General features: G+C 45.6%; 1 protein-coding gene across 1 annotated transcript; it reads left to right on the top strand.

Annotated features, from left to right (window-relative positions):
• Positions 1–2,160: 2,160 nt before the first annotated feature.
• Positions 2,161–26,742, top strand: LOC144696904 (uncharacterized). Its single transcript, XM_078568620.1, is given in 7 exon segments — positions 2,161–2,275; positions 3,093–4,131; positions 7,506–7,712; positions 7,881–8,058; positions 13,941–14,311; positions 14,396–15,386; positions 26,268–26,742. Coding segments are annotated over 6 exon segments (2,859 nt in total). The 5' UTR covers positions 2,161–2,275; positions 3,093–3,451; the 3' UTR covers positions 26,700–26,742.

The raw sequence follows: 26,742 nt of genomic DNA on the forward strand, positions 1-26,742 counted from the left end.
TGCCCTCGGTTCCTAGTCTCTCCTACTAATGGAAACATCTTCCCCACGTCCACTCTATCCAAGCCTTTCAGTATTCTGTAAGTTTCAATCCGATCCCCCCTCATCCTTCTAAACTCCATCGAGTATAGGCCCAGAGTCCTCAAACTTTCCTCATATGTTAAGCCTTTCATTCCTAGGATCATTCTTGTGGACCTCCTCTGGACCCTCTCCAGGGCCAGCACATCCTTCCTGAGATACGGGGCCCAAAATTGCTCACAATATTCTAAATGTGGTCTGACCAGAGCCTGACCAATTGCTGGTTTATTAGTTAAAACTACCTCCAGCTTCACCGGAAGCACGGCAGGCATGCGGCCTAGTGTACAATGAATGATGGTATTTAAAGTGGCAATTTCCAGTCAAGCTGCTGTAACAGCAAAACTGCTGAGTCAAAGGGTTAGAATAGACACTTACTGGGGAACTGAGAGAAGTGGATGCAGTTCAAACATAATCCAGATGAGAAAGATGAGATGTATATGGTTCGGGGGAAATATTGGAAAACTCCTTCTGAACCTTATTCACATCAAAATGTGTGAGGAGGAAAGATTGGATAGGATGGGTCTGTTTTCTTTGAAGAGAGGAAGCGAAGGAGATTTAATTGAGGAATCTAAAATTATAAGGATCGAGATGGAGAAGATAGAAAGGACTTATTTCAATGAGCAGATCGATCAGTAACCAGGGGCATGGATTGAGAAAGAAACAAATCCTCATATTTATAAAGTTTCTTTCACCACCACCGGAATCCAAAAGGGTTTTATAGACAATTATGTACTTTTGAAGTGTATTCACTGTTGTAATGCATGAAATGAAGCAAACTCCCACAAAGAACAGCGCATTGATGACCAGATAATCTGTTCTTGTGGTGTTGATTGAGCGATAAATATTGGACAAGACACAGGGCGCTGTTACAGAGTCATAGAGTCATAGAGGTCTACATCACAGAAAAAGGCCCTTCGGCCCATCGATTCTGTGCCAGTCAAAAAAGTACCTAATTATTCTAATCCCATTTTCCAGCGCTAGGCCAATAGCCTTGTATGCCATGGCATTGCAAGTGCACTTCCAAATATTTCTTAAATGTTATGATGGTTTCTGCCTCTACCACCCTTTCAGGCAGTGAGTTCCAGGTTCCCACCACCCTCTGAGTGAAAAATATTATTCCTCACATCCCCTGTAAACCTCCTGCCCCTTACCTTAAATCTATGCCCCCTGGATATTGATCCCTCCAAAAAGGAGAATAGTTCCTTCCTGTCTACCCTATCTATGCCGCTCATAATTTTTTACACCTCAATCATGTCCCCCCTCAATCTCCTGTGCTCCAGGGAAAATAACCCCAGTCTATCCAATCTCTCCTTATAATTAAAACTCTCCAGCCCAGGCAACATCCTGGTAAATCTGCTCTGCACTCTCTCGAGTGCAATCATATCCTCCCTCTATTGCGGATTCCAGAACTGCACGCAATACTCTAGCTATGGCCTAACCAGCGTTTTTTCAGCTCCAGCATAACTTCCCTGCTCTTATATTCTATGCCTCGACTAATAAAGGCAAGTATTCCATATGCCTTCTTAACCACTTGTTCTTTGTCAAAATTGTGATTTGGGATCTTGTACATCCAAGGGCAGACGAGGCCTCAGTTTAACATCTCGTCAAAAAAGCATATTACACTCGAAGGTGTCTAAATCCTTATGCCAAAAGAAAACAAACCGCTTTGTTAAGGGGGCGTCACAGTCGTATCCGGTGAAGACCCACATGGACTTTGTGTCAGGCTCACCTCCTGCTCCGTATTGGCGGCCGCGGCTCCCACAAACCACCGCGGTGGGGAAATCGCTCTGTCCGCCGTGCAAGCGAACTAGCCGGGACTGCGCATGTGCGCGGTGAGAGGCGGGGCGCTGCGCATGAGCGGAGATGCGAGAGGTGCGCATGTGAGGAAATACGGCAGACTGCGCATGTACAGAGATTGCTGGGGAACAGAAGAAAAGCCGAGCTCTGATTGATTGGAGGACCCAAACCCTTTCGGTCTTCCTGCTGTTCCCATTGGCCAATAGCTCAGGGTGTCTCGAGATCAAAGTCTCTCGGGAGAGTCGGGTTCAGGTTCCTCTCTGACGTCATGAGGAGAATTGACCAATGGAGAGTACTGGAGGACCGGAAGCTAACTGGTCCTTCAGCCAATCAGAGCACGGAGTTGGTGCAAATGGCGATTTGATTTCAACGACATGAAAACTTCTTCCTGTGTCCAACATCTGTGAGTAAAACAGTTTCTTTTCGTCCCCTTTCCATTTCTTTGTTGATTTTTGGTTTACTTATGTTCATTTTAGTTTGGTTGTTACAGTAAAAGTTTTTATAAAATGAAATCTTGCCCTCGGTGTTTCAGAATTTGTTTATTTTAAAGTGATCAGTCTCCATGAGGATCGTAACAACATCAATATGTCTAGCATTGTTATATTATACATATTAGACATATTATTTATGCTTCTATAATAAAGTGCATTTATTATTTCTTGTCTTGGTGTATAGTACTGTAGCTACACTATATATTTCCAATCATAGAGTCATTATGGCACAGAAAGCATCCAGTCAGCCACTTGAGTCCATGCCGACTCACTGTAGAGTAATCCTGTCAGCCCCAATACCTCTCTATATCCCCATTCCTCTGCAAATTTACTTCCTTCAATTTTGATTTGAAACCGTTCACCTTGGCATCCACCAGCCTCGTAGGCAGCAAGTTCCACTCCCTGCTTAAATAAGGTTTAGTCCTCACATTCTCCCCTGTATGTCTAATCAATTAATTTCGTCATGTATTTTGCACAAATTTTGAGTCCAGTAAAATCAATATATGAAATATATTAATGGCAAACAGCCTGCATGAAGATTTTCTTTTCTTTGTGCCCAGGGCAGTAAACGGTGAATTGGGAGGGTGTATATTTGGTACAACAGAGAGAGAATGGAGGGAGTGTGTGTGGGGTGGAGATTTACAGCTTCAGGGCAACAAGAGATGAAAGAATGATCCATAGAAGCTAGAATTGTCTGTTCAGTGTTGACTTTTGTAACTCCTTTTGCAGGATGTTAGAAGGGGAGGATCTACAGATAGAAATCTCAAACCAAACATCACATCAAGACCTGACGGAGCCACTCGATTCATCAGGACTTGAATTTCATTGACCATTGATTCTAGAAGGAGAAATGTTTGTCTGTTCTGTCTGCTTCAAAAGGTCTTAAACATCACTGTGACTGGAAAAGCATCGAGACACGCATGCACATACAAACCCCTACGTGAGAGTTTCCAGTTCACTCACTGTGAAAACAGCTTTACACAACCTGGGATAACATTCACAGAGGTGAGAGACCAAGCAATTGTTCTGTATGTGGACGAAGCTTGAACTGAACATCAAAACAGGGGAGACAAAAGGATACGTGCACGATGGAGAAACCGTGGAAATGTGGGGACTGTGGGAAGGGATTCCATTCCCCATCTGCGTTGGAGACGCACCGACGTGTTCACGCTGGGGACCGGCCTTTCACCTGCCCTGAGTGTGGGAAGGGTTACACTCAGTTATCTGGCCTGCTGCAACACCAGCGAGTTCACACTGGGGAGTGTCCATTCACCTGCTCTGTGTGTGGGATGGACTTTACTCAGTTGTCCAGCCTGCAGACGCATAATCGTGTTCACACTGGAGAGAAGCCATTCACGTGCTCTGCGTGTGGTAAGGGCTTCCGTCATTCATCCAGCCTGCAGAAGCACCGGCGATTTCACACCAGGGAGAAGCCGTTCACCTGCTCCATCTGTGGGAAGGGATTCAGTCAGTCATCCAGCCTGCTGAGACACCATGGCAGTCACACCAATGAGAGACCTTTCAAATGCTCTGACTGTGGGGGTGGCTTTAAGAACTCTGAGGAACTAATGGCCCACCAGCACATTCACACTGAGGAGAGACCGTTCAACTGCTCTCGCTGCACAAAGCGGTTTAGAACGTCATCCAGCCTGAGCAGACACCAGCGAATCCACATTGGGGACAAGCCATTCATCTGCTCAGTGTGTGGGAAGGGATTCACTCAGTCATCCACCTTAGTAACACACAAGCGAGTTCATACTGGGGAGAGGCCATTCACCTGCTCCGTGTGTGGGAAGGGATTCGCTCAGTCAACCCACCTGCTGACACACCAGAAAATTCACAAGTGATTACAGGGGTTGGATTCTGCTGTTATTGCTGCTGTTAATCACACCCAGGACTGAACCATGTTCATTCTGACAGTTGGTGAAGTGGGCGGGTTGGAGGCTTTCTTTCTGCTGGACTGGCCGGTCATTCAACTTTACTGATGGTCTTTGAGGCTGGGAGTGCAGATTTCCACTGCAATGATCCACAAAAGCTGATGAAGGACATTTATTTCATCCTGGGTAGTAAATAGTGTTTCGCCCACCACTACAGGTAGATCTAAAATAAATAAATTTGTCTCTGTTCCATTAACTGGTAAAAGTAGGGAAAATCCCAAGATATTCTATAAGTATATTAATGGGAAGAGGATAACCATTCGGGACCAAGGGAGCAGTCTATGGTTGGAGCCAGAGGACATCGATAGAATGTTGAACGAATACCTCACATCCGTCTTCACCCAAGAGAATGAGGATGAAGGTATGGAATTCGGGGAGAGGGACTGCGAGGTTCTTGAGCAAATTGATATAGGGAGTGACAAGTTATTGGAGGTGTTGGCAGGCTTACAAGTGGACAAATCTCCAGGTCCGGATGATTTGTGCCCCAGACTACTGAGGGAGGCAAGGGAGGAGATCGCAGGGGCTCTGACCCAAATTTTTAATTCCTCTCTGACCGTGGGGGAGGTGCTAGAGGACTAGAGAACAGCTAATTTGGATCTGCTATTTAAGAAGGGTTGTAGAGATAAGCCAGGGAACTACAGACCAGTGAGTCTCACGTCAGTGGTAGGGAAACTATTGGAGAATATTCTGAAGGGGAGAATCTATCTCCACTTGGAGAGGCATGGTTTGATCAGGGATAGTCAGCATGGCTTTGTCAGAGGGAGGTCATGCCTAACAAACTTGATTGAATTTTTTGAGGAGGTGACCAGGTGTGTAGATGAGGGTAGTGCGGTTGATGTAGTTTATATGGATTTCAGCAAAGCCTTTGACAAGGTCCCACATGGGCGACTTATAAAGAAGGCAAATGCACACGGGATACAGGGTAATTTGATCAGGTGGATTCAAAATTGGCTTAGTTGTCGGAGATAGAGTTTGATGACAGAAGGATGCTTTAGTGACTGGAAGCCAGTGTCCAGGGGCGCACCACAGGGATCTGTGTTCGGTCCCCTATTATTCATCCCCTATAGACGGGATGGTCAAATGGGCAGATCAGTGGCAGATAGAATTTAACCCTGAAAAGTGTGAGGTGATACACTTTGGAAGGAGTAATTTGACAAGGAAGTATTCAATGCACGGCATGACTCTAGGAAGCTCTGAGGAACAAAGGGACCTTGGCCTGTGTGTCCATAGATCTCTGAAGATGGAGGGGCATGTTAGTGGGGTGGTGAAAAAGGCATTTGGGACACTTGCCTTTATCAATCAAGGCATAGATTACAAAAGTAGGGAAGTCATGTTGGAGTTGTATAGAACCTTGGTGAGGCCACAGCTGGAGTACTGCAGTTCTTGTCACCACATTATAGGAAGGATGTGATTGCACTGGAGGGGGTGCAGAGGACATTCACCAGGATATTGCCTGGGATGAAACAGTTAAGTTATGAAGAGAGGTTGGGTAGACTTGGATTGTTTTCATTGGAGCAGAGAAGACTGAGGGGCGACCTGATCGAGGTGTATAAGATTACACGGGGCATGGACAGGGTGGATAGGGAACAGCTGTTCCCCTTCGTTGAAGGGTCAGTCATGAGGGGACACAAGTTCAAGGTGAGGGGCCAGAGGTTTAGGGGGGATGAGAGGAAAAACATTTTTACCCAGAGGGTGGTGACGGTCTGGAATGCGCTGCCTGTGAGGGTGGTGGAGGCGGGTTGCCTCACATCTTTTAAAAAGTACCTGGATGATCACTTGGCACGTCATAACATTCAAGGCTATGGGCCAAGTGCTGGTAAATGGAATTAGGTAGGTCGGTCACGTGTTTCTCACTCATGCAGACTCGATGGGCCGAAGGGCCTTTTCTGCATAGTGTGATTCTGTGATCAGCAGAAATAAACCTCAGTGTCAAAGTCAACATGGTTCAGTCCTCGATGTGATTCACAGCAGCAATAACAGCAGAATCCAACCCCTGCTGTCACTTGTCAACTCACTGGCCTGCCTGCAGGTTGGATTAATGAGTGAAGTTCTTTTCACATACGGAGCAGGTGAACAGCCCCTCCCCAGTGTGAACTCACTGGTGTTTCAGTAGATCCCTTGTGCTTTTCAATCTCTTCTTGCAGTCAGAACATTTAAACAGTCTCTTGTAAGTGTGCACTCCCTGGTGTGACTGAAAGTGTGATATAAATCCTTTCCCACATTCAGTGCAGGAGAACAGCCTCTACCCTGTGTGACTGTGGCATTGAGTTTCCAGATCTGACAGATAATTGAATTGCCTTCAAGATCCCCACATTGACACAGTTTCTCCCCAGTGTGATTGCACTTGTGTTTTAACAAGAGAGATGATCGGTGAAGCCTTGACTACGCACAGAACACGTGTATGGTTTCTTTCTGTTGTAAATGGTGCTCTTTGTGGGGCTGAAGTGAGTCACAGTCCCAGTGACCAGGAGAGAAAATGATTGACTCATTTATTTTATTCTCACTCTGCAGACAGGAGCTGGAGAACTGAAGCCAGGGAGAGGAGAGGGAGGGAGAAAACTGGGAGTGGAGGAAAGAAATGGTGAGATGGTGAGTTGGGTGTGGATTTCAGCCCAAGGAGGAGGGAGAGTGTGTGGTACGGGGATTTACAGCTTTGGGGCAACTAGAGAGGAAAAAATATTCCATAGAAACAAGAATTGTCTGCTCTGAATTTGTATCCTGGATTGACAGGGATGACTTTGTAAACTCCTTTTCCAGGGCATAAGACGGGGAAAATTTACAGACATGAAATTCAAATCAAACATCACGTCAAGTTCTGACGGTCATTCGATTCATCAGGACCTGAATATCATCAGCCTTTCAATGCAGCACAAGAAATTTTTGTCTCTAGGAAATGATTTCAAACATCAGTGTGACTGGAAAAGCAGCGAGACACACACACACCCAAGTGAGAGTGTTCCAGTGAACTGACTGTGGAAAGAGCTTTAACCAGTTACAGAGCCTGAAAAAAAATCACACCATTATCAGCAGAGAGAAAGTGTACCCCTCTTTCTGTGTGTGGACGAGGCTTCAACTGATCATTCAACCTGGAGAAGCACAAGGACACCCGCACCATGGAGAAACCGTGGAAATGTGGGGACTGTGGGATGGGATTCAATTATCCATCCAAGCTGGAAACTCATCGACGCAGTCACACCGGGGAGAGACCGTTCATCTGTTCTGATTGTGGGAAGGGATTCACTCAGTTATCTACCCTGTTAACACACCAGTGAGTTCACACTGGGGAGAGACCATTCACCTGCTCCATGTGTGGGAAGGACTTTACTAAATCATCCACCCTGACTGAACACAAGCGAGTTCACACCGGGGAGAGACCGTTCAGTTGCTCTCACTGCGGGAAGAGATTTGGACGGTCATCCAATCTCACTGAACATCTCCGTGTTCACACTGGGAAGAGACCGTTCACCTGCCCCGTGTGTGGGAAGGGATTCACTTGTTTAACCAACCTCACATCACACCAACTTCTTCATACTGATCAGAGACCTTTTCAATGTTCTGACTGTGATTCTGGCTTCAAAAGCACAAGGGGTCTGCTGATACACCAACGCAGTCACACTGGGGAGAGGCCATTCATCTGCTCTGAGTGTGGTAAGGGATTCACTCATACATCCAACCTGCTGACACACCAGCGAGGTCACACTGGGGAGAGGCCATTCACCTGCTCCAAGTGTGGGAAGAGATTTCTTTGCTCATCCGATGTTCAGAGTCACCAGCGAGTTCACGTGGGGAGGATCCATTCAGCTGCTCTGTTTGTGGGAAGGGATTCACTCACTCATCCACCCTGCTGAGACACCAGCGAGTTCACAAGTGACTCCAGTGGTTGGATTCTGTTCTTAATCACATCTAGGAATGAACCATTTTCATTCTGATAGTTGGGCTTTGTTTCTACTGATATTAATAACCCCAGATAATGGTATGAATTTAATGTTGTGACAAGTGTCAAATAAATCAGCATTATTTCAAACACACAGTGTGTTGCGCCCCTGATTGCTCTAACAATGTCCATAGTCCGACAGCATCTCTCACACCTTCGATGTGTGAATAGAGCATCACACCTTCAAACCTCATTTAAATTTGAATCCACTCAACAAATGGATTTAAGGTGTTCGCTGATGACTGCACAATGTTCAGCACCATTCGCAACTCCTCAGATACTGAAGCAGTCCATGTCCAAATGCAACAAGACCTGGACAATATCCAGGCTTGTGCTTACAAGCAGCAAGTAACATTCGCGCCACACAAGTGCCAGTCAATGACCATCTCCAACAAGAAAGAATCTAACCATCGCCCCACGACGTTCAAGAGCATTACCATCGCTGAATTCCCCACTATCAACATCCTGGGGGTTGCCATTGGCCAGAAACTGAACTGGACTAGCCATATAATACTATGGCTACAAGAGCAGGTCAGAGGTTGGGAATCCTGCAGCGAGTAACTCACCTCCTGACTCCCCAAAGTCTGTCCACCGTCTACAAGGCACAAGTCAGGACCGTGATGGAATACTCCCCACTTGTCTGGATGAGTGCAGCTCCCAAAACACTCAAGAAACTGGACACCATCCAGGACAAAGCTGTCCACTCCACCACATCCACAAACATTCACTCCCTCCACCACCAATGCACAGTAGCAGCAGTGTGTACCATCTACAAGATGCACTGCAGGAATTCACCAAGGCTCCTTATACAGCACCTTCCAAACCCACGACCACCACCACCTGGAAGGACGAGGGCAGCAGATAGATGGGAACACCACCACCTGGAAGTTCCCCTTCAAGCCACCTCACCATCCTGACTTGGAAATATATTGCTGTTCCTTCACTGTCACTGGGTCAAAATCCTGGCCTCCTTTCCCAACAGAACTGTGGGTGTACCTACACCACATGGACTGCAGCAGTCCAAGAAGGCAGCTCACCACCACCTTCTCAAGGGCAACTAGGGATGGACAATAAATGTTGGCCTAACCAGCAACACCCACATCTCATGAATGAATAGAAAAAAAAGACACATCCTGATCAATCTTTCCTAAAGACAAACCACTTCATACCAGAAATCAACCTATTGAACCTTCTCTGGACATTTCCAATGAAAAAATCGCCTCTCCTTAACCTGAATCAGTAATCAACTGACACAATTAATTTTAGGATTCTGGACAAAGACAGGAATGGTTTGATTCTGAGAAGATGAGGAGAGATTTGGTAGAGGATAGATAAGGATGTGGTTTCTGCAGCTACTGTAGTTCTGCACTCTGACAAGGGAGGAAGTGGTTAGATGATGTAAGTGCCACCATTAAGCTGTGGAAATAATATAAAGACTGTATTTGGACAATGATGAGGGCAAAAAGAAGTAGATTCAGTTTGGTGACCCTTGCAGATTTTGGGGTTATTAAAAGGAAATAATCGTTAACATTCCCGCCTCTGAGTCAGAAACCCCACTGCAGACGGTCCTGGTGAATGGAGACGGCTCTCCAGCTCATTCTGGGTTGATATCAGGCAGGATAGGTGTGTCCGGCAGGTCTGGCTGTCCACTCCCGTTGAGTGAGTTGTAGGAGCTCCTCAAACTCTCCTGGTTGAAACTGGACCAACAGATCGGCTGGAATTAAATGGTTCCAGTCATGGAAAGAGCGTTAAGCAGCCTGTGAATTCTTCCACGAATTCACACTGTTCTCCAAGGGATGAGTTCAAAGAGAAACAGTCCCTACACTGCGTAATTTCCTGAAATAATCCCAGCTGTCTGTCCTGAATGAATCCATTTCAGTAACAAATGTTGAAATGTTTGCTCCACACCCACAGGGTTTCATCTGTTTAAAGCCATAAACATAAATGTACAGTTTTCTCCTGGAGTTTGAGACAAATCAGCTTCCAAAATGATGCAGAGTTTCAGCCAATGAGGGAGATCCGGGCTCAGCCCCGCCCCTCATTCACTCCGATTGGCTGAAATACTAGCCGCTCCCGCTCGGTCCTGTCCCATCTTCCTATTGGTGCGAAGCCTCCGTCAATCACTCGCCGGGCATTGTGATCTGGAGCATGCGCAGTGCGAGTGATGTCCGTGTACAGACGCTTGTTTGTCTCATCTTCAGGCGGGAAGGAGGCGGATAAGCGGAGGCAGCGTTAGGGGCAGTGGGTGGGAGGAGAGGCTTCACAAACACCCAGTGGAGGCTTCAACACCCCCCAGTAAGAAAGTACCGGGCCCGCCTTTGCACCGAACGGAACAGCAGCTGCGGGCTTTCTCCCGGTGCCAGGCCCGAGTGGACAAATGTGGGTTAATGAAGGAAATGCAGCAATGGGTTTGTTAGTGAGAAATCACCTTTAACTCACTTTACTGATCCTGGAGCAGGAGGAGAGAATGGTGTGAATTTCTATCCTGGGCTGACAGGGATGGATTTGTTTATGAAAAATTATCTTTAACCAACTTTACAGGGAGCAGGTGGGGAGACTGTTTAAAATTATCTTTAACTTGCTGGAATTTTTTGAATTGGTAACAGAGAGGGTTGATGAGGGCAATACTGTTGATGTGATGTAAATAGATTTCCAAAAGACATTTGATACAGTGCCACACAACAGACTTTAAGTTGTGAGCAAAGTTCCAGCTTATGGAATAAAAGGGACACGAACAACGTGGATACAGAATTGCCTGAGTGACAGGTAACAAACCATAGTGGTTAATGAAACAAAGGCAAAAAATACTGGAAAAGCTCAGCAGGTCTGACAGAGATAAAGACAGAGTTAAGGTTTCGAGTCCGTTTGACTTTTCTTCAGAGCTGTGGTTAGTAGTTAATGGATGTTTTTCTGATTGGAGTTCGTGGCTACTTCCTCAACTGGGAGATTTTTCTCTGAATTCAGTGCTTCTCATGTCTTTCCAGTTGCCGGCTCCAGCAGGAGATTTTAAAATTGAAAACTGAAATTGTTTCAGTGATATCTTTGACTATTCATCTGCAATTTAGAGCTTTTAGCTCTGTGCTCTGTTATCTGTGAGAAGTTCCACATCTCTGGAGCTGGTTTGACACCTTTACTGTGGATCTGAATCCACGTTCATCCATTGCTCTGTTTCACCTTTGCCCTCCCTGATCACCTCTCTGCCAATGTCTAACTTCCTCTGCTTCTGATAATGAATGTATTGTAGTTATGTTTACTGTTTTACTGTTACTTCCATTTACTCTGCCTAAATGAGTTCCACTGCTGCCCATCCCCCAACCATGTGCTGCTGGCTTTCCAGCTTTATCTTCCCGCAGTACCTTTCATTGTCAGGAATTGTTTTTCCTGTGCTCTAGTCCATTTCTCTTACACTTCTGACCTTATACTGTCCATTAAATTCTGCACAATTTTTATTCCCCGTAATTCTTTCTGTGCATCCTGAAATGTTAACTCTGTTTCTTTCTCCACAGAAGTTGCCCTACTGAGTGTCCCCAGCATTTTTTATTTCAGATTTCCAGCAGCTGCAGTATTTTGCTATTATTTTATTCCAGGCATCAATCAGAGAACCAAGTCTGTAAACACAGATGGACTGATTAAGAGCCGGGTTGTACTACAGTGGGCTTTGGTGACAGGAGTTGATCCCTGGCCTCCAGGGTGTGTTCTTTTTCATTGAGTCATAGAATCATTGAGTGATTACAATACAGAAAAAGACTGTTTAGCACGTTGTGCCCAGGCTGGGTCTTGGCAAGAGACCAGCAGCAGATATTACCAGTCCCTTGTTGCCTGTGCAGAAGATGATATTTGACCTTCTTGAACCACTGCGGTCTATGTGGTGAAGGTGCTCCCACAATGCTGTTAGATAAGGAGTTACAGGTTATTCACCCAGTGATGATGAAGATGATATATATCCAAGTCAACAATACTAATTTGTATTTATATCGCACTTTTGATGCAATACAACATTCCAAGACGTTTCACAGAAATTTACAAAGTAACACTTGACAACGAGCCACGTAAGGCGATATTAGGGCAGGTGACCAAAAGTTTGGTCAGAGGTAGGTTTTAAGGAGTATTTTAAAGGAGGAAAACGTGGTAGAGGGACGGAGAGGTTTAAGGAGGAAATTCCAGAGCTTGTGGCCTTGACAACTGAAAGAACGACCACCAATAGTGGAGCGATTAAAATCAGGAATGGTCAATAGGCCGGAATTATAGGAGCGCAGATATTTCAGAGGATTGTGTGATTGGAAGAGATGACAGAAACAGGCAGGGGCAAGAGTATGGAGGAGATTACAGTGGCAGGAAGTGACAGAAGCATGGAGGAGATTACAGTGGCCGGGAGGGACAAGAGCCTGGAGGAGATTACAGAGGCCGGGAGGGAGAAGAGCATAGAGGAGATTACAGAGACAGGGGGGGACAAGAGCATGGAGGAGATTACAGAGACAGAGAGGTACAAGAGCATGGAGGAGATTACAGAGATAGAGAGGGACAAGACCATGGAGGAGATTACAGAGACAGGGACAGGAGCATGGAGGAGATTACGGAGACAGAGAGGGACAAGAGCATGGAGGAGATCACAGAGACAGGGAAGGGCAAGAGCATGGAGGGATTTGAAAACAAGCACTAGAATTTTAAAATGTAGGTACTTATTAAATGGGAGCTTATGTAGATCAGTGAGCACAGGGCTGATGGACGAAAACGACTTGGTACGAGGAAGCACACAGCAATGGAGGTCTGGGTGAGCTCGACATTAGAGGGAAGTTGAATGTGGGAGGCTGTCCAGGAGTGTGTTAGGATAGTTAAGTCTAGAGGTAACAAAGGAATGGGTGACAGTTTAAGCAGTAGATGAGCTGAGACTAGGGTGGAGTCAGGTGATGTTACTGAGGTGGAAATGGGGGATCTTGTTGGCGATGTGGATATGTGGTTGAAAGCTCAACTTTGGGTGAAATATGACACCGATGTTGTGAACAGTCTGATTCAGCCTCACGCATTTACCATGGAGAGGGATGGAGCCAGTGGCTGGGAGTGGAGTTTGTCGTGGGGACTGAAGACAATGGCTTCAGTCTTCTCAATACTTAATTATAGGAAATTTCTGCTCATCCTGTACTCGATGTTAAACAAGCCAGGATGGTATGTGACTTGGAGAAGAATTTGTAGCTGATGGTGTTCACATACACCTGCTACCCTGGTCCTTCTAGGGGTGAAGGTTCATGGTTTGACAGATTCTGTCAAAGTTCTGGTCAACTTGTAGATATATAAAATTCCTCTCCTTAGCTCTCCCTCTCTCGCTCGCTCTCGCTCTCTCCCTCTATCTCTCTTTCTCACACACTACCTCTCTTTGTGTTTTTGTGAGTTCTCCCTCACTCCCTTTTTTCTGTTTTAATTCACTTTTACAGGGTGTTTGAAGGCGAGGATTTGCAGTCAGAACCTCAAACGAAACATCACTTTAGGATCTCACAGTCACTCAATTTATCGTAGCCTGAATATCACAGTTGGATTTTGAACACGGAAGGAAAAAGCACCGTTCACAGTGGAGAGAAACCAAAAATGTGCACTGTGTGTGGACGAGGCTTCAGTCAATCATTTGACCTGTCGAAACACGAGCGCAGTCACACTGGGGAGAAACTATGGAAATGTGGGGACTGCAGAAAGGGATTCAATTACCCGTCTGAGCTGGATATTCATCGGCGCATTCACACTGGGGAAAAGCCATTCACCTGCCCTGAATGTGGGAAGAGATTCACTCATTCATCCAGCTTGCTGAAACACCAACGACATCACAATGGGGAGAGACCATTCACCTGTTGCCAGTGCGGGAAGGGATTCACTACCTCATCTTACCTGCTGATACACCAGCGATTTCACACTGGGGGGAGGCCGTTCATCTGCTCTGAGTGTGGAAAGCGATTCACTCAGTCATCCCAACTGCAGGCACACAAGCGCATTCACACTGGGGAGAGGCCATTCACCTGCTCTGAGTGTGGCAAGGGATTCACTCAGTTATCTCAACTGCTGACTCACCAGCGCATTCACACTGGGGAGAGGTCATTCACCTACTCCAAGTGTGGGAAGAGATTCACTTGTTCAGTAAACATGTTGGCACACCAGCGCATTCACACTGGGGAGAGGCCATTCACGTGCCCTGAGTGTGGGAAGGGATTCACTCAGTCATCCAACCTGCTGAAACACCAGCGAATTCACACTGGGGAGAGACCTTTTAAATGCTTACACTGCGGGAAGTCCTGTAAAACCTCTGGGGAACTGATCTCCCATCAACGTGTTCACACTAATGAGAGACCGTTTAAGTGCTCTCATTGCGGGACTGGGTTCAGACGACCATCTGACCTCACTGTACATCAGGGCACTCACACCAGGGAGAGGCCATTCACCTGCTTTGACTGTGGGAAGGGATTTGTTACTTCATCCGAACTGCTGATACACCAGCGCACTCACACTGCAGAGAGACCGTTCAGCTGCTCCAAGTGTGGGAAGGGATTCATTTGTTCATCCCACCTGCTAATGCACCAGCAGGTTCACACTGATGAGAGACCTTTTAAATGCCCAGACTGCGGCAAGTGCTTTAAAAGTTCTGGGGGACTGTTGTCCCATCAACGTGTTCACAGTGACGAGAGACCATTCAGGTGCTCTCACTGTGGGATTGGGTTTAGGCGATCATTTGACCTCATGGTACATCAGCACAGTCACACTGGGGAGAGTCCATTCACCTGCTCCGAATGTGGGAAGGGATTCAGTATCTCATCCCGTCTGCTTACACTCCAGCGAGTTCACACTGGGGAGAGGCCATTCACCTGCTCTGAGTATGGGAAGAGATTCACTCAGTCATCCCACCTGCTAACACACCGGCGCATTCACAATGGGGAGAGACCGTTCACATGCTCTGAGTGTGGGAAGGGATTCACTCAGTCATCCCAGCTGTCAACACATTGGCGCACTCACACTGGGGAGAGACCATTCACCTGCTCCAGGTGTGGGAAGGGATTCACCTGTTTAGCACTCCTGCTGACACACCAGCGAGTTCACACTGGAGAGAGGCCTTTCACCTGCCCTGAGTGTGGGAAGGGATTCACTACCTCATCCAACCTGCTGAGACACCAGCGTGTTCACACTGACAAGAGACTTTTTAAATGCCCTGACTGCAGGAAGTGCTATAAAAGTTCTGGGGAACTGCTGTCCCATCAAAGTGTTCACTGATGTGAAACCTTTCAGCTGCTCTCACTGTGGTTCTGAGTTCAGGCAATCATCTCACCTCACTGTTACACCAGTGCAGTCACATTGTGGAGAGACTGTCTCATGCTCGGAGTGTGGGAAGAGACATGCACCTTTCCGAGACACCAGCAAGTTCTCACTGGGGAGAGGCCAATCATCTGCTTGGTGTGTAAGTAGGGATTCATTCTGTCATACAGTCTGTTGGACAGTCATTCACTTGCTCAGTGTATGGGTCGGGATTCACTCAGTCATACAGCCTGTTGTTGGACAGCCATTCACTTGTTCTGTGTGTGGGTCGGGATTCATTCAGTCATACCGCCTGCCTTTAGACAGTCATTAACTTGGCCAGTGTGTGAGTAATGTAAGAAACATATTTTTTATTTCTGTTGGACTGTTGTAAAGAACAAGTCTTTTATTTTCTGTTGGACTGTGAATTAAAATTACAGTGGCTGCAGTTTGAAAGACATATCCACTGGAATAGGATGAGAGACATATACAATGTTGCAGTCGAGGAACAGAGTGTGCCATGAAAGATAGGATGGTGCTGGAAAGGAGTCCTGAACCAAGGCAGCTGCCTGACAAAACATTTTAATTGGCTCCTGACCAGTTGACCAGGTTTTGTGTGAGGGCAGCGCAGCAGAATAGCTCCGAGCCTGAAAGGAACAAGACCTAAAACCTCTTTCTACTGTGTGTGGAAGATTCCAGTAATTCCACAAAAATAGCTAGCTGGCTTTTTCTCCTCAAATCTCTATAATCTGCTCTCTTGCTGAAAACACCTGTCAAGAGACAAAGGGGAAAATCACTGTTAGAGATGTTGAAAGGCAAGTGTTCAACCAGTGAACTACAGACTGAAATTGCTAGAAGAGCACCTCCTGTCATCAATAAAGTTCTGAAAGGAATTTGGAATACATCGATCAAAGTCACCCCATCAAATCCTGTACTCCTGAATTGGTGCTACTGAACTGTTTTATCCCACCCTTAAAATCCATGTTTTGTGTGTCGTGTGTGTATGGGGATTTAAGAAGGGGGTAGAGTTTAAGTTAGGGTAAAAGCAAAAAAACTGCGGATGCTGGAAATCCAAAACAAAAATAAAAATACCTGGAAAAACTCAGCAGGTCTGACAGCATCAGCGGAGAGGAACACAGTTAACGTTTCGAGTCCGTGTGACTCTTCAACAGAACTAAGCAAAAATAGAAGAGAGGTGAAATATAAGCTGGTTTGGGGTGGGGGGGTGGGGTGGGACAAGTATAGCTGGATAGAGGGCCAGCGATAGGTAGAGATTGCCAAAAGATGTCATAGACAAAAGGACAAAGAGGTGTTGACGGTGGTGATATTAGCTAAGAAATGTGCTAATAGGTGACATTAAGGGTAGAAAGCAGGACGAGCAAGGTACAGATAGCCCTAGTGGGGGTGGAGTGGGGGAAGGGATCGAAATAGGCTAAAAGGTAGAGATAAAACAATGGGTGGAAATACATTTAAAAATAATGGAAATAGGTGGGAAAAGAAAAATCTATATAAATTATTGGAAAAAGGGGGATCTGAAAGGGGGTGGGGATGGAGGAGAGAGTTCTTGATCTAAAATTGTTGAACTCAATATTCAGTCCTGAAGGCTGTAAAGTGCCTAGTCAGAAGATGAGTTGCTGTTCCTCCAGTTTGCGTTGAGCTTCACTGGAACATTGCAGTAGGCCAAGGATGGACATGTGGGCATGGGTGGAGTGTTGAAATGGCAAGCGACAGGGAGGTCTGGGTCATGCTTGCGGATAGACCGCAAGTTAGGGTGAATTTAGCAGTTCATATTTCTTCCTTTTTCCACGAGTTAAAGACAATTTATTCAATAGAACCATAGAAAAGTTACAGCACAGAAGGAGGTCTTGTCCATGCCAGCCCAACGACACCCAGGTGCCCTTTCTAATCCCACTTTCCTGCACCCGGCCCATAGCCCTGCAGCTTACAGCACTTAAGGTGCAGATCCACATACTTTTTAAAAGAGATTAGCGTTTCTGCCTCGACCACCAACTTGGGCAGCGAATTCCAGACACCCACTACCCTCTGCATAAAAAAATTCTTCCTCATGTCCCCCCTACACCTTCTGCCACTTATCTTGAATCTATGTCCCCTGGTTCTAGAATTCTCCATCAGGGGAAACAATTTTATCCTGTCCACTCTATCTATTCCCCTCATAATTTTGTACACCTCAATCAAGTCACCTCTCTGCCTTCTTTGTTCTAAGAAAAATTATCCGAACCTATCCAATCTCTGCTCATAGCTACACTTTTCTAACCCTGGCAACATTCTTGTAAACTTCCTCTGCACTCTCTCCAGAGCTATTACGTCCTTCCTGTAATGTGGTGACCGGAACTGCACACAATATTCCATTTGTGGCCTCAACAGCGTTTTATACAATTCCAACATTATATCCTTACTTTTATATTCTATACCTATGCCAATGAAGGAGAGAAATAAACAGTTATTTACTTATTAAGTTTACAAACCTGGTGCTCATATTCTGTTAACCTAAGTTAAACAGTTAGGTAGAATTGGGGAAATCTGGTGTTTTAATCAAACTGTTCACATTTGTCGCAGCTCAGGGAACAGTGGGGCATATCAAGCACATTATCCCCAGTGAGTTATGAGAGTAGGGATTCACTCAGTCATGCAGCCTGCTGTTGGACAGTCATTCACTTGCTCCGTGTGTGGGAAAGGATTCATGGAATCAACTGACCTGATGAATCTCCAACATGTTCACACTGGGAAAACACTGTGCAGATGTCATTAATTCATCCAATCTCTGGACACACCAGCGAGTTCACACTGGGCTGAGACTGTTCACCTGCTCTGTGCATGGGGAGGGATCAGTCATTTAAACTTCTGATTCATCAGTGAGTTCACACTGCATAGAGGGTGTTTGTCTGTGTGTGTGTGTGTCTGTGCAAAAGGATTTGATCATCATGACAACTGTAAAAATGCCAAATACAAAGTGGAGAGAGGCTATTCACCTGCTTCCTGCCTGGAAACACATTTCTTGATAATGTATACAGTACGTATCAGTGATCCTGAAATTCATTTCAAAATGTTAGAGTGTTGCTCCCTAAAAGCTAAACATAATTTGTGTTTTTACAGAATTTTCTGTATCCCTTTAAACAAGCTCGGAAACTATGAAACACTGAGACATTGGTTTAATGTTTTTATTTCTATTACATAACCCATAACATGCAGAGACCATGAGATTGCTGGATACTCACAAGAGGACTCATCAGAAAGAGTTGTGAGTACATTATTCTAATCTGATCAGTCTTGATCAGGTCAAGGACCCCGAACTTTTGTGTATTGATCCTTTTTGACTTAAGTAACGTCTTGCTAACTTGATGATATTTCAACACATTGTTGTTATTTGTTTACCAAAACGGAACACATCACCCCATTAATTCATTTTGTAAATGATGTAATCCTCTTCATTGAGTCTGTGCAATATTGTTATTGCTTTTCTCACAGTTTATACCTGACTATCTCATCTCCTTCTAAAAGACTTAATAACATCTTTGTATTCAGTCCATCTCCTGACCCTCTGCTCAGGGCCAAGAACATACATTGTCTGTCCTTTCAGATCATGGACTATTCATGTCTATTCGCAGGTTCTAATCTTATCCACAATATGACCTCCTAGAATCTGCTTCTTTTGCAGATTCTTAGTTTTAATGTGTGTAAGTGTGTTTAGGAATGAGAAATGTTTAATAAAATTATTAGAATTATTCTAATTTTCCTCACCTGGCCTCCTCTGTCTACATTCCCCATCTCCAGGCTCAAGAATATCCTTATGTAGCTTCAAAGCTTTTCTCTTGTTCAGTGCAAACATTTCCATTATTGATGAAAAAAGAAACGTTGTCGAAGCTTTTCATCTTGCACTCATCACGACAATTCACAAGAATACCAAATGTAAAGGGAACAACAATTCATTCAGTTGCAACACTAGTGGTATTCACCATGAACCGGATGCTGCTGTCAAGTTTAAAAGGTGTTCTGCCTGTCACGCAAATGGATAATGTGCTATATGAATTTCAGTGTTGATGTGATGTATGTCGGCTGTACTTCCAAAGACAGGCGGATCGTATCAAATGTCCCTTTGGCTGTTCGCAACAGGCAAGTTACCAACCGTGCACAACCAGTCCGTGCTTGCAAAATTCAAAACACGGTGTCTAATGTAAGATGTGATTCTGCAATTGGACATTTTCTAAACAATCCTGAGTGCACTAAGAACTACACTGACAACCAATTTAAGATTATCAGCCAGACTCGAAGTATGATGCACTTCGCATGCTGGAAGCTACATACATTTATACACAGGGAAAGAACATGTACACAAATTGTGCCTGGTTCAACTAAACAAAATAGGTCATAGTAATTCTCTGGTTCATTGCCCAGGGAAATGCCTTGACCAATCAGTGTCATCCTGCTTGGTTTGAATTTAAATAAAGCTTGGCAGTTAACTGTCAGTCATCAGTAAACTGGCACATTCTCCATGGCAGTGCCTCTGCTAATCAGAGTCCACTTGCCAATCAATCAGCACTCTTTTCTCATGAAGTATAAATTGTTGTTCCTTTTACATTTGGCACTCTTGAGAATTATCCTAAGTACAAGATGAAAAGCTTTGACAACATGTGTCCTTTTTCAGCAATACACAACCTCTGTACTACCAAACGACTATTTGCAATTCCATTATATTTTTTCTCCTTGTAACCTGTCTTAGAATTCTTTTCATCAGGGAGACCATCAATATAGGGAAATCAGCATCATCTGTAATACCAGGAGGAAAATAGATGCTGTGATTATCCAGGCATGTTGTCCTGTATTTTACATTATCTTCCACAGGGAATGATCACTCAGGGTGACAATAGATCGCTCAGTGTTATTGTTTGTTGTTTCCAATGTCCCAGATGTTGTTCAATATTGGTTTAAGGTTTAGATAAAACAGTGGAATTGTATGACCAAAACCACTCACAGTCACTGGAAGATACTGTTTAGTTGGTTTGAACGCCATCACCTGGAAGTTCCCCTCCAAGTCACACATCACCCTGACTTGGATATATATCGCCATTCCTTCACTGTCCCTGAGTCAAAATCCTGGAACTCCCTCCTTAACAGCACTGTGGGTGTACCTGCACCACATGGACTGCAATGGTTCAAGAAGGCAGCTCGCCACCATATTCTCAAGGGAAATCAGGAATGGGCAATAATATGTCCCATGAATGAATTTTTTAAAAAGTTGAATTTCTCTAAGATTGTGGCCCTTGCAGACATCGATACTTTATCCTCAGTATTAGTCAGGTTGTCTGCTGTTGTCCACCTGATGGGACATGAAGTATCCCTGTGTTCTGCTGAAAAATGAGACATGTCTAAGCTTTTCATCTAGCACTCATCAGGAGACTTACAAGAATAACAATATAAGGGGAAAATAACAATTTATACTGTATGTGAAGAGAGTGCTGATTGGTTGGCAAGTGGCGTTGACATGGAAAATGCACAAGTGATGGTGACTGACAATTAACTGCCAAGCATTGTTTGAAATTTAAACCAGGCAGCTTGACCCTGATTGGTTAAGGCATTGCCCTGAGGAATGAGTTAACGAATGGCTGTCACTTATTTTGTTTAGCTGAAACAGGCACAATGCATGTACATGTTCTTTCTTTCTGCAAAGTACAGGGTTCTGTGTATTAATATATGTAGCTTCCAGAACACGCAAATATGCCACACTGTGAGCCTTGCTGACAATCTTAAATTGGCCGACAAACCATTTCAGTGCCAGTGTGATGCTAGGTATGTAGGCCATATGTCCCAAAGACTGGCGATATTCCCTTCTCCCTCATACACATCCACCAGTCTTTTGGATGTACAGCCTACATACCTACATATCATTTCAGTGCCAGTGTGATGCAAGGTATGTAGGCCATACATCCCAAACACTGGCAGATCATATCAAATAGCATGTCCCAGCCACTGTTTGCAACGGGCAGGGTACAGACGGTACCCAAGCAGCATGTGCTTGCAAAACTCATTAGTGTCCAAGATTAGAAACGATTCCATGATTGGACAATATTTTCTAAATAATCCTCCGTGTGCTCAGAATTATGCTGACAACCAATGTAAGATTGTCAGTTGGGCTCACAGTGTGGCACCTTTGCATGTACTGGAATCTGCAGATATTAATACACAGGCCCCTGCACTTTGCAGACAGAAAAAAATGTACACACATTTCAGTGAAACAAAATAGGTGACAGCCATTCGCTGACTCAGTCCTCAGGGAAATTCCTTGATCAATGAGGGCACAGGTATGTCCTGTGCACAAAAAACATGGCAAGTCCAACACACTCAATTACCGCCCTATCAATCTATTCCCGATCATCAGTAAAGTGATGGAAAGGGTCATCAACAGTGCTATCAAGTGGCACTTGCTTCGCAATAACCTGCTCAATGACGCACAGTTTGGGTTCCGCCAGGACCACTCAGATCCTGACCTCTTTACAGCCTTGGTTCAAACATAGACAAAAGAGCTGACCTCCAGATGTGAGGTGAGAGTGACTTCCCTTGACATCAAGGCAGCATTTGACTGAGTGCGGCATCAAGCAGCCCGAACAAAACTGGGCTCAGGGGGAAAGGTCTCCACTGGTTGGAGTCATACTGAACACAAAGGAAGATGGTTGTGATTGTTTGAGGTCAATCATCTCAGTTCCAGGACGTCACCACAGAAGTTCCTCAGGGTAGTGTCCTGGGCCCAAAAATCTCCAGCTGCTTCATCAATGATCTTCCTTCAATCATAAGGTCAGAAGTGGGGATGTTCGCTGATGATTGCACAATGTTCAGCACCATTCATGACTCCTCAGAAACTGAAGCAGTCCATGTCCAAATGCAGCAAGACCTGTGCAATATCTAGGCTCAGGCTGACAAGTGGCAAGTAACATTCACTCCACACAAGTGCCAGGCAATGACCATCTCCAACAAGAGAGAATCTAACCAACCCCGGCACCCCCGCCCCTTGACATTCAGTGACATTACCATCGCTGAATTCCCCACTATCAGCATCCTGGGGGTTGCCATTGACCAGCAACTGAACTGGAGTAGCCATATAAATACTGTGGCTGCAAGAACAGGTCAGAGGCTAAGAACCCTGCAGTGAGTAATTCACCTCCTGACTCCCCAAAGGGAGTCAACCACCTACAAGGCACAAGTCAGGAGTGTGATAGAATATTCTCCACTTGCCTGTTTGAGTACAGCTCCAATGACATCCAAGAAGCTTGACACCATTAAGGACAAAGCAGCTCGCTTGATTGGCAACAATACCACAAACATTCATTCCCACCACGACCAATGAACAGTGGCAGCAGTGTGTACCACTCATAGGATGCACAGCAGGAACTCACATAAGCTCCTTAGGCAAAACCTTCCAATCCCATGGCCATTACCATCTAGAAGGACAAGGGCAGCAGATAAATGGGAACACCACCTCCTGGAAGTTCCCCTCCAAGCCACTCACCATCCGGAAATATATCACCGTTCCTTCATGTCGCTGGGTCAAAATCCTAGAACTCCATCCCTAACAGCACTGTGGGTGTGCCTACACCACAGGGACTGCAGCGATTCAAGAAGGCAGCTCAGCACTACCTTCTCAAGGGCAATTAGTGATGGGCAATAAACACTGGACTGGCCAGCGACGCCCACATCCCATCAATGAATAAAAATAAAAATCTGCCTGGTTTAAATTTCAAACAACGCTTGAGTGCAAGACAAAAAGCTTAGACATGTCTCTTTTCAGCAATACACAAGGTCTGTACTACCAAGCAACTATTCCTGTGTTTGTGTGTGTAAATGTGGTTCTCTGTTTGTGTCTGTGTGGTTTTGCATTCAAGGGTGTTTGTGTGTGTGTCTGTGTGTTTCTGTGTGTGTGTGCGTCTGTGTGAATGTGTGTGTGTGTGCAGGTCTGTGTGTGTGGATGCCTGTGAGTGCTGCTTCCCAATAGCTGTAACACAAACCTTCCTCTGTTTGAGCAGACAATGTGGCTCCTGAGAGCTCCAGCTGAGTAATTTGAATGGTACCATTCAGAGATTCTTCATCTATGGTGTAATCACAGGCCGACAGCATGCTGTGTAAAATCTGACACCAATACAACCAGGCCCCATTTCTCCTGGAACAACATGAAGTATCTGCTATAATAAATAATATTTGAAATGTTTGGTGCTTTCCAGATCCCTTCCTTTCCCCTCACTATTATCCTCAGATAATTCACAAATTCCTTGTGCACGTCATCCTCCAACACATCTATGGTCTCCACTTGAAATCCTTCCATCAGTCTTACCCTACAGGAATCAATTCTGAAATACTGGTACTCTGATTTTAAGGCTCCCTGGAGTAATACACTGATCTAGACCTCCCCCACTTCCAACCCGCCCCCCTCAGCACCAAATCTTACCCTCCTGAGTTCCAGATTTAAACGCCTAATCTGGAAAACATATATCATTTAACCCCTTTAAACCTGATTTAGTACATCCCCTCCACACATATTAGAACAGATTGTGTTTGGGATCAGTTGTTCCTTTATACTTTGTGTTGTTCTGAATGATGACAGTATTAACCTTTTCCTTAACCTGTCCTAAACCTTCTGCAGGTTCATTTATTGAAACCAGGGACTCTCCTTGTTCCAATGGTGACATTCCCTGTCTGCCCAGTTATTCCTTTAAGTCAGCCCTTGAATTGTTTCTACATTGTTTCATCATGTTCACATATTTCATTAACAAATGTTGAAATACTTGCTCCACACCCACAGGGTTTCATCTGTTTAAAGCCACAAACAGAAAGGTCCAGTTTTCTCCTGGAGTTTGAGACAAATCAGCTTCCAAAATGATGCAGAGTTTCAGCCAATGACTGAGATCAGGATTCAGCCCCGCCCCTCATTCACTCCAATTGGTTGGAGGACCAGGCGCTCCCGCTCGGTCCTCCAGACCCGCCCCCTCTTCCTAATGGTCCAGATCGGCCGCCGATCAGTTGGGCATTATGAGCTGGAGCATGCGCAGTGCGGGTGATGGGAAAGAGCTGAGGTGATTTGTATCGAAATTCTCGGCCGGTAAAATACCGCTGGGTGGGTCATGAGGGTGGGATGGAGCGGCCGAGTGGGCTAGGAGGCTTCACAAACACTCTGTGAGGGCCCGAAGCCTCGAATACGAAGCTCGGGTACGATATTTGAACCGGCTGCAGCTGCTCGGGCCATTACCCGAGACAGGGCCGGGTTAACGGCCGCCACCTTTATCGGGGACAATATGCAGCCTGCGGAGACAATGAGGGATTTATGGGCTCAGCCCCGCCCCTCATTCACTCCGATTGGAGGACCAGCCGCTTTCGTTCGGTCCTCCAGCTGCATCCCCTCTTCCTATTGGTCCATCCCTCCCGTCAATCACTCCCCGGGCTTTGTGAGCTGGAGTAACCGTTATGAATAATTATCAGCTCCTGGTTTGCAGCTGCGGGGCTTCTCCCTCCCGGGAACAGGCCCAGGTTAACGGCCGCCATCCTGGGTCAGCGAGTGGAGGATGGTTCACATCAGCGGATGGGGGAGGGGGGACAATAAATAAGAGGTTACACTTTGGCTCAAATCAATGAGGAATCTGATCTGTGGGAAGGAAGGAAACCCTGGGAGGTGGGCGGGGAGGATTCAGAAACACCCACTGGAGGCCCCAAACCCCCAATAAGACTCATTGGTTTTATTGTCAGTCTGCAGACAGGAGCTGGAGAACTGAACCCAGGCAGAGGAGAGGGAGGGAGAAAACTGGGAGTGGAGGAAAGAAATGGTGGAGATGGGTTTGGATTTCAGCCCAGGGAGGAGGGAGAGTGTGTGGGACAGGGATTTACAGCTTTGGGGGAACAAATTCCCAATAAGAACCAAGATAAAAGCAAAAAACTGCGGATGCTGGAAATCCAAAACAAAAATACCTGGAAAAACTCAGCAAGTCTGGCAGCATCTGCGGAGAGGAACACAGTCATTCGGACTCGAAACGTTAACTGTGTTCCTCTCCTCAGATGCTGCCAGACTTGCTGAGTTTTTCCAGGTATTTTTGTTTTTGTTACCAATAAGAATCTGCAGGTCCCGCGTTTGCAGTTAAAAACTTTCTGTGCGGCCATCTTGGTGAAGCGGGGCTTCAGGGTTCCTGTGACCAGGAGAGAAAATTATTGATTCTATTCTCACTCTGCACGGAGGGACTTGAGAACTGAACCCAGCCAGAGTAGAGGGAGATAACTGGGAGCAGAGCAAAGGATGGTGGAAATGATGTGTTGGGTTTGGCAGGGTGAGCAACTCTCACAGAGATAATTAAGGGATGGCCTGCCATGGGGTCCATTTGTGTGTGTTGAGTGGGGTTCTGCCAGAGCTGAGGGTAGGTGGGGATGAGGTTTGGCTGCCAGAACAGTTTGAATTAGGTTCAATGCAGGTCCAATTTATGGGACAAACATCATCCTTGCACTTTGCAGCCTGGGACAGTTAACTCAAATAAGGGACAATCCCATAAAATACTGAACAGTTGGTAACCCTGGTTTTGGATTCCAGCAAAGGGAGGGGGAAAGTGTGTGGGATGAGGATTTACTGCTTTGCAGGAACACGTGAGGAAAACATGCTTGAGAGAAACTAGAATTTTCTGTTCTGAATTTCTATCCTGTCTTGACAGTGCTGATGTTTGTAAACTCCTTTTACAGGATATTTGAAAGGGAGGATCTACTGACATGGAATCGGCCAACCTGGAGAATCACAAGATCGAGAAACCATGGAAGTGTGGGGACTGTGGGAAGGCATTCAGATCTCCATCCCAGCTGGAAAGTCATCAACGCAGTCACACTGGGGAGAGACCGTTCACCTGCTCCATGTGTGGGAAGGGATTTAATCGATCATTCAACCTACTCACACACCAGCGAATTCACACTGGGGAGCGACCATTCATCTGCTCTGTGTGTATGAAGGGATTCAGCAGTTCATCTCACCTCCTGAAACACAAGCGTGGTCACACTGGGGAAAGGCCGTTCACTTGCTCCATGTGTGGGAAGGGGTTCACTAATTCATCTGACCTTCTGACACACCAGCGAGTTCACACCGGGGAGAGGCCGTTCACCTGCTCCATGTGTGGGAAGAGATTCACTCAGTCACAAAACCTAATGAGACACCAACGAGTTCACAAATAACTTCTGGAGATGGATTCTCTTGTTATTGCAGTTGTTAATCACA

This window comes from Cetorhinus maximus, chromosome 23 (genome assembly GCF_964194155.1).
Source record: "Cetorhinus maximus chromosome 23, sCetMax3.hap1.1, whole genome shotgun sequence".
Lineage (NCBI taxonomy): Eukaryota > Metazoa > Chordata > Chondrichthyes > Lamniformes > Cetorhinidae > Cetorhinus > Cetorhinus maximus.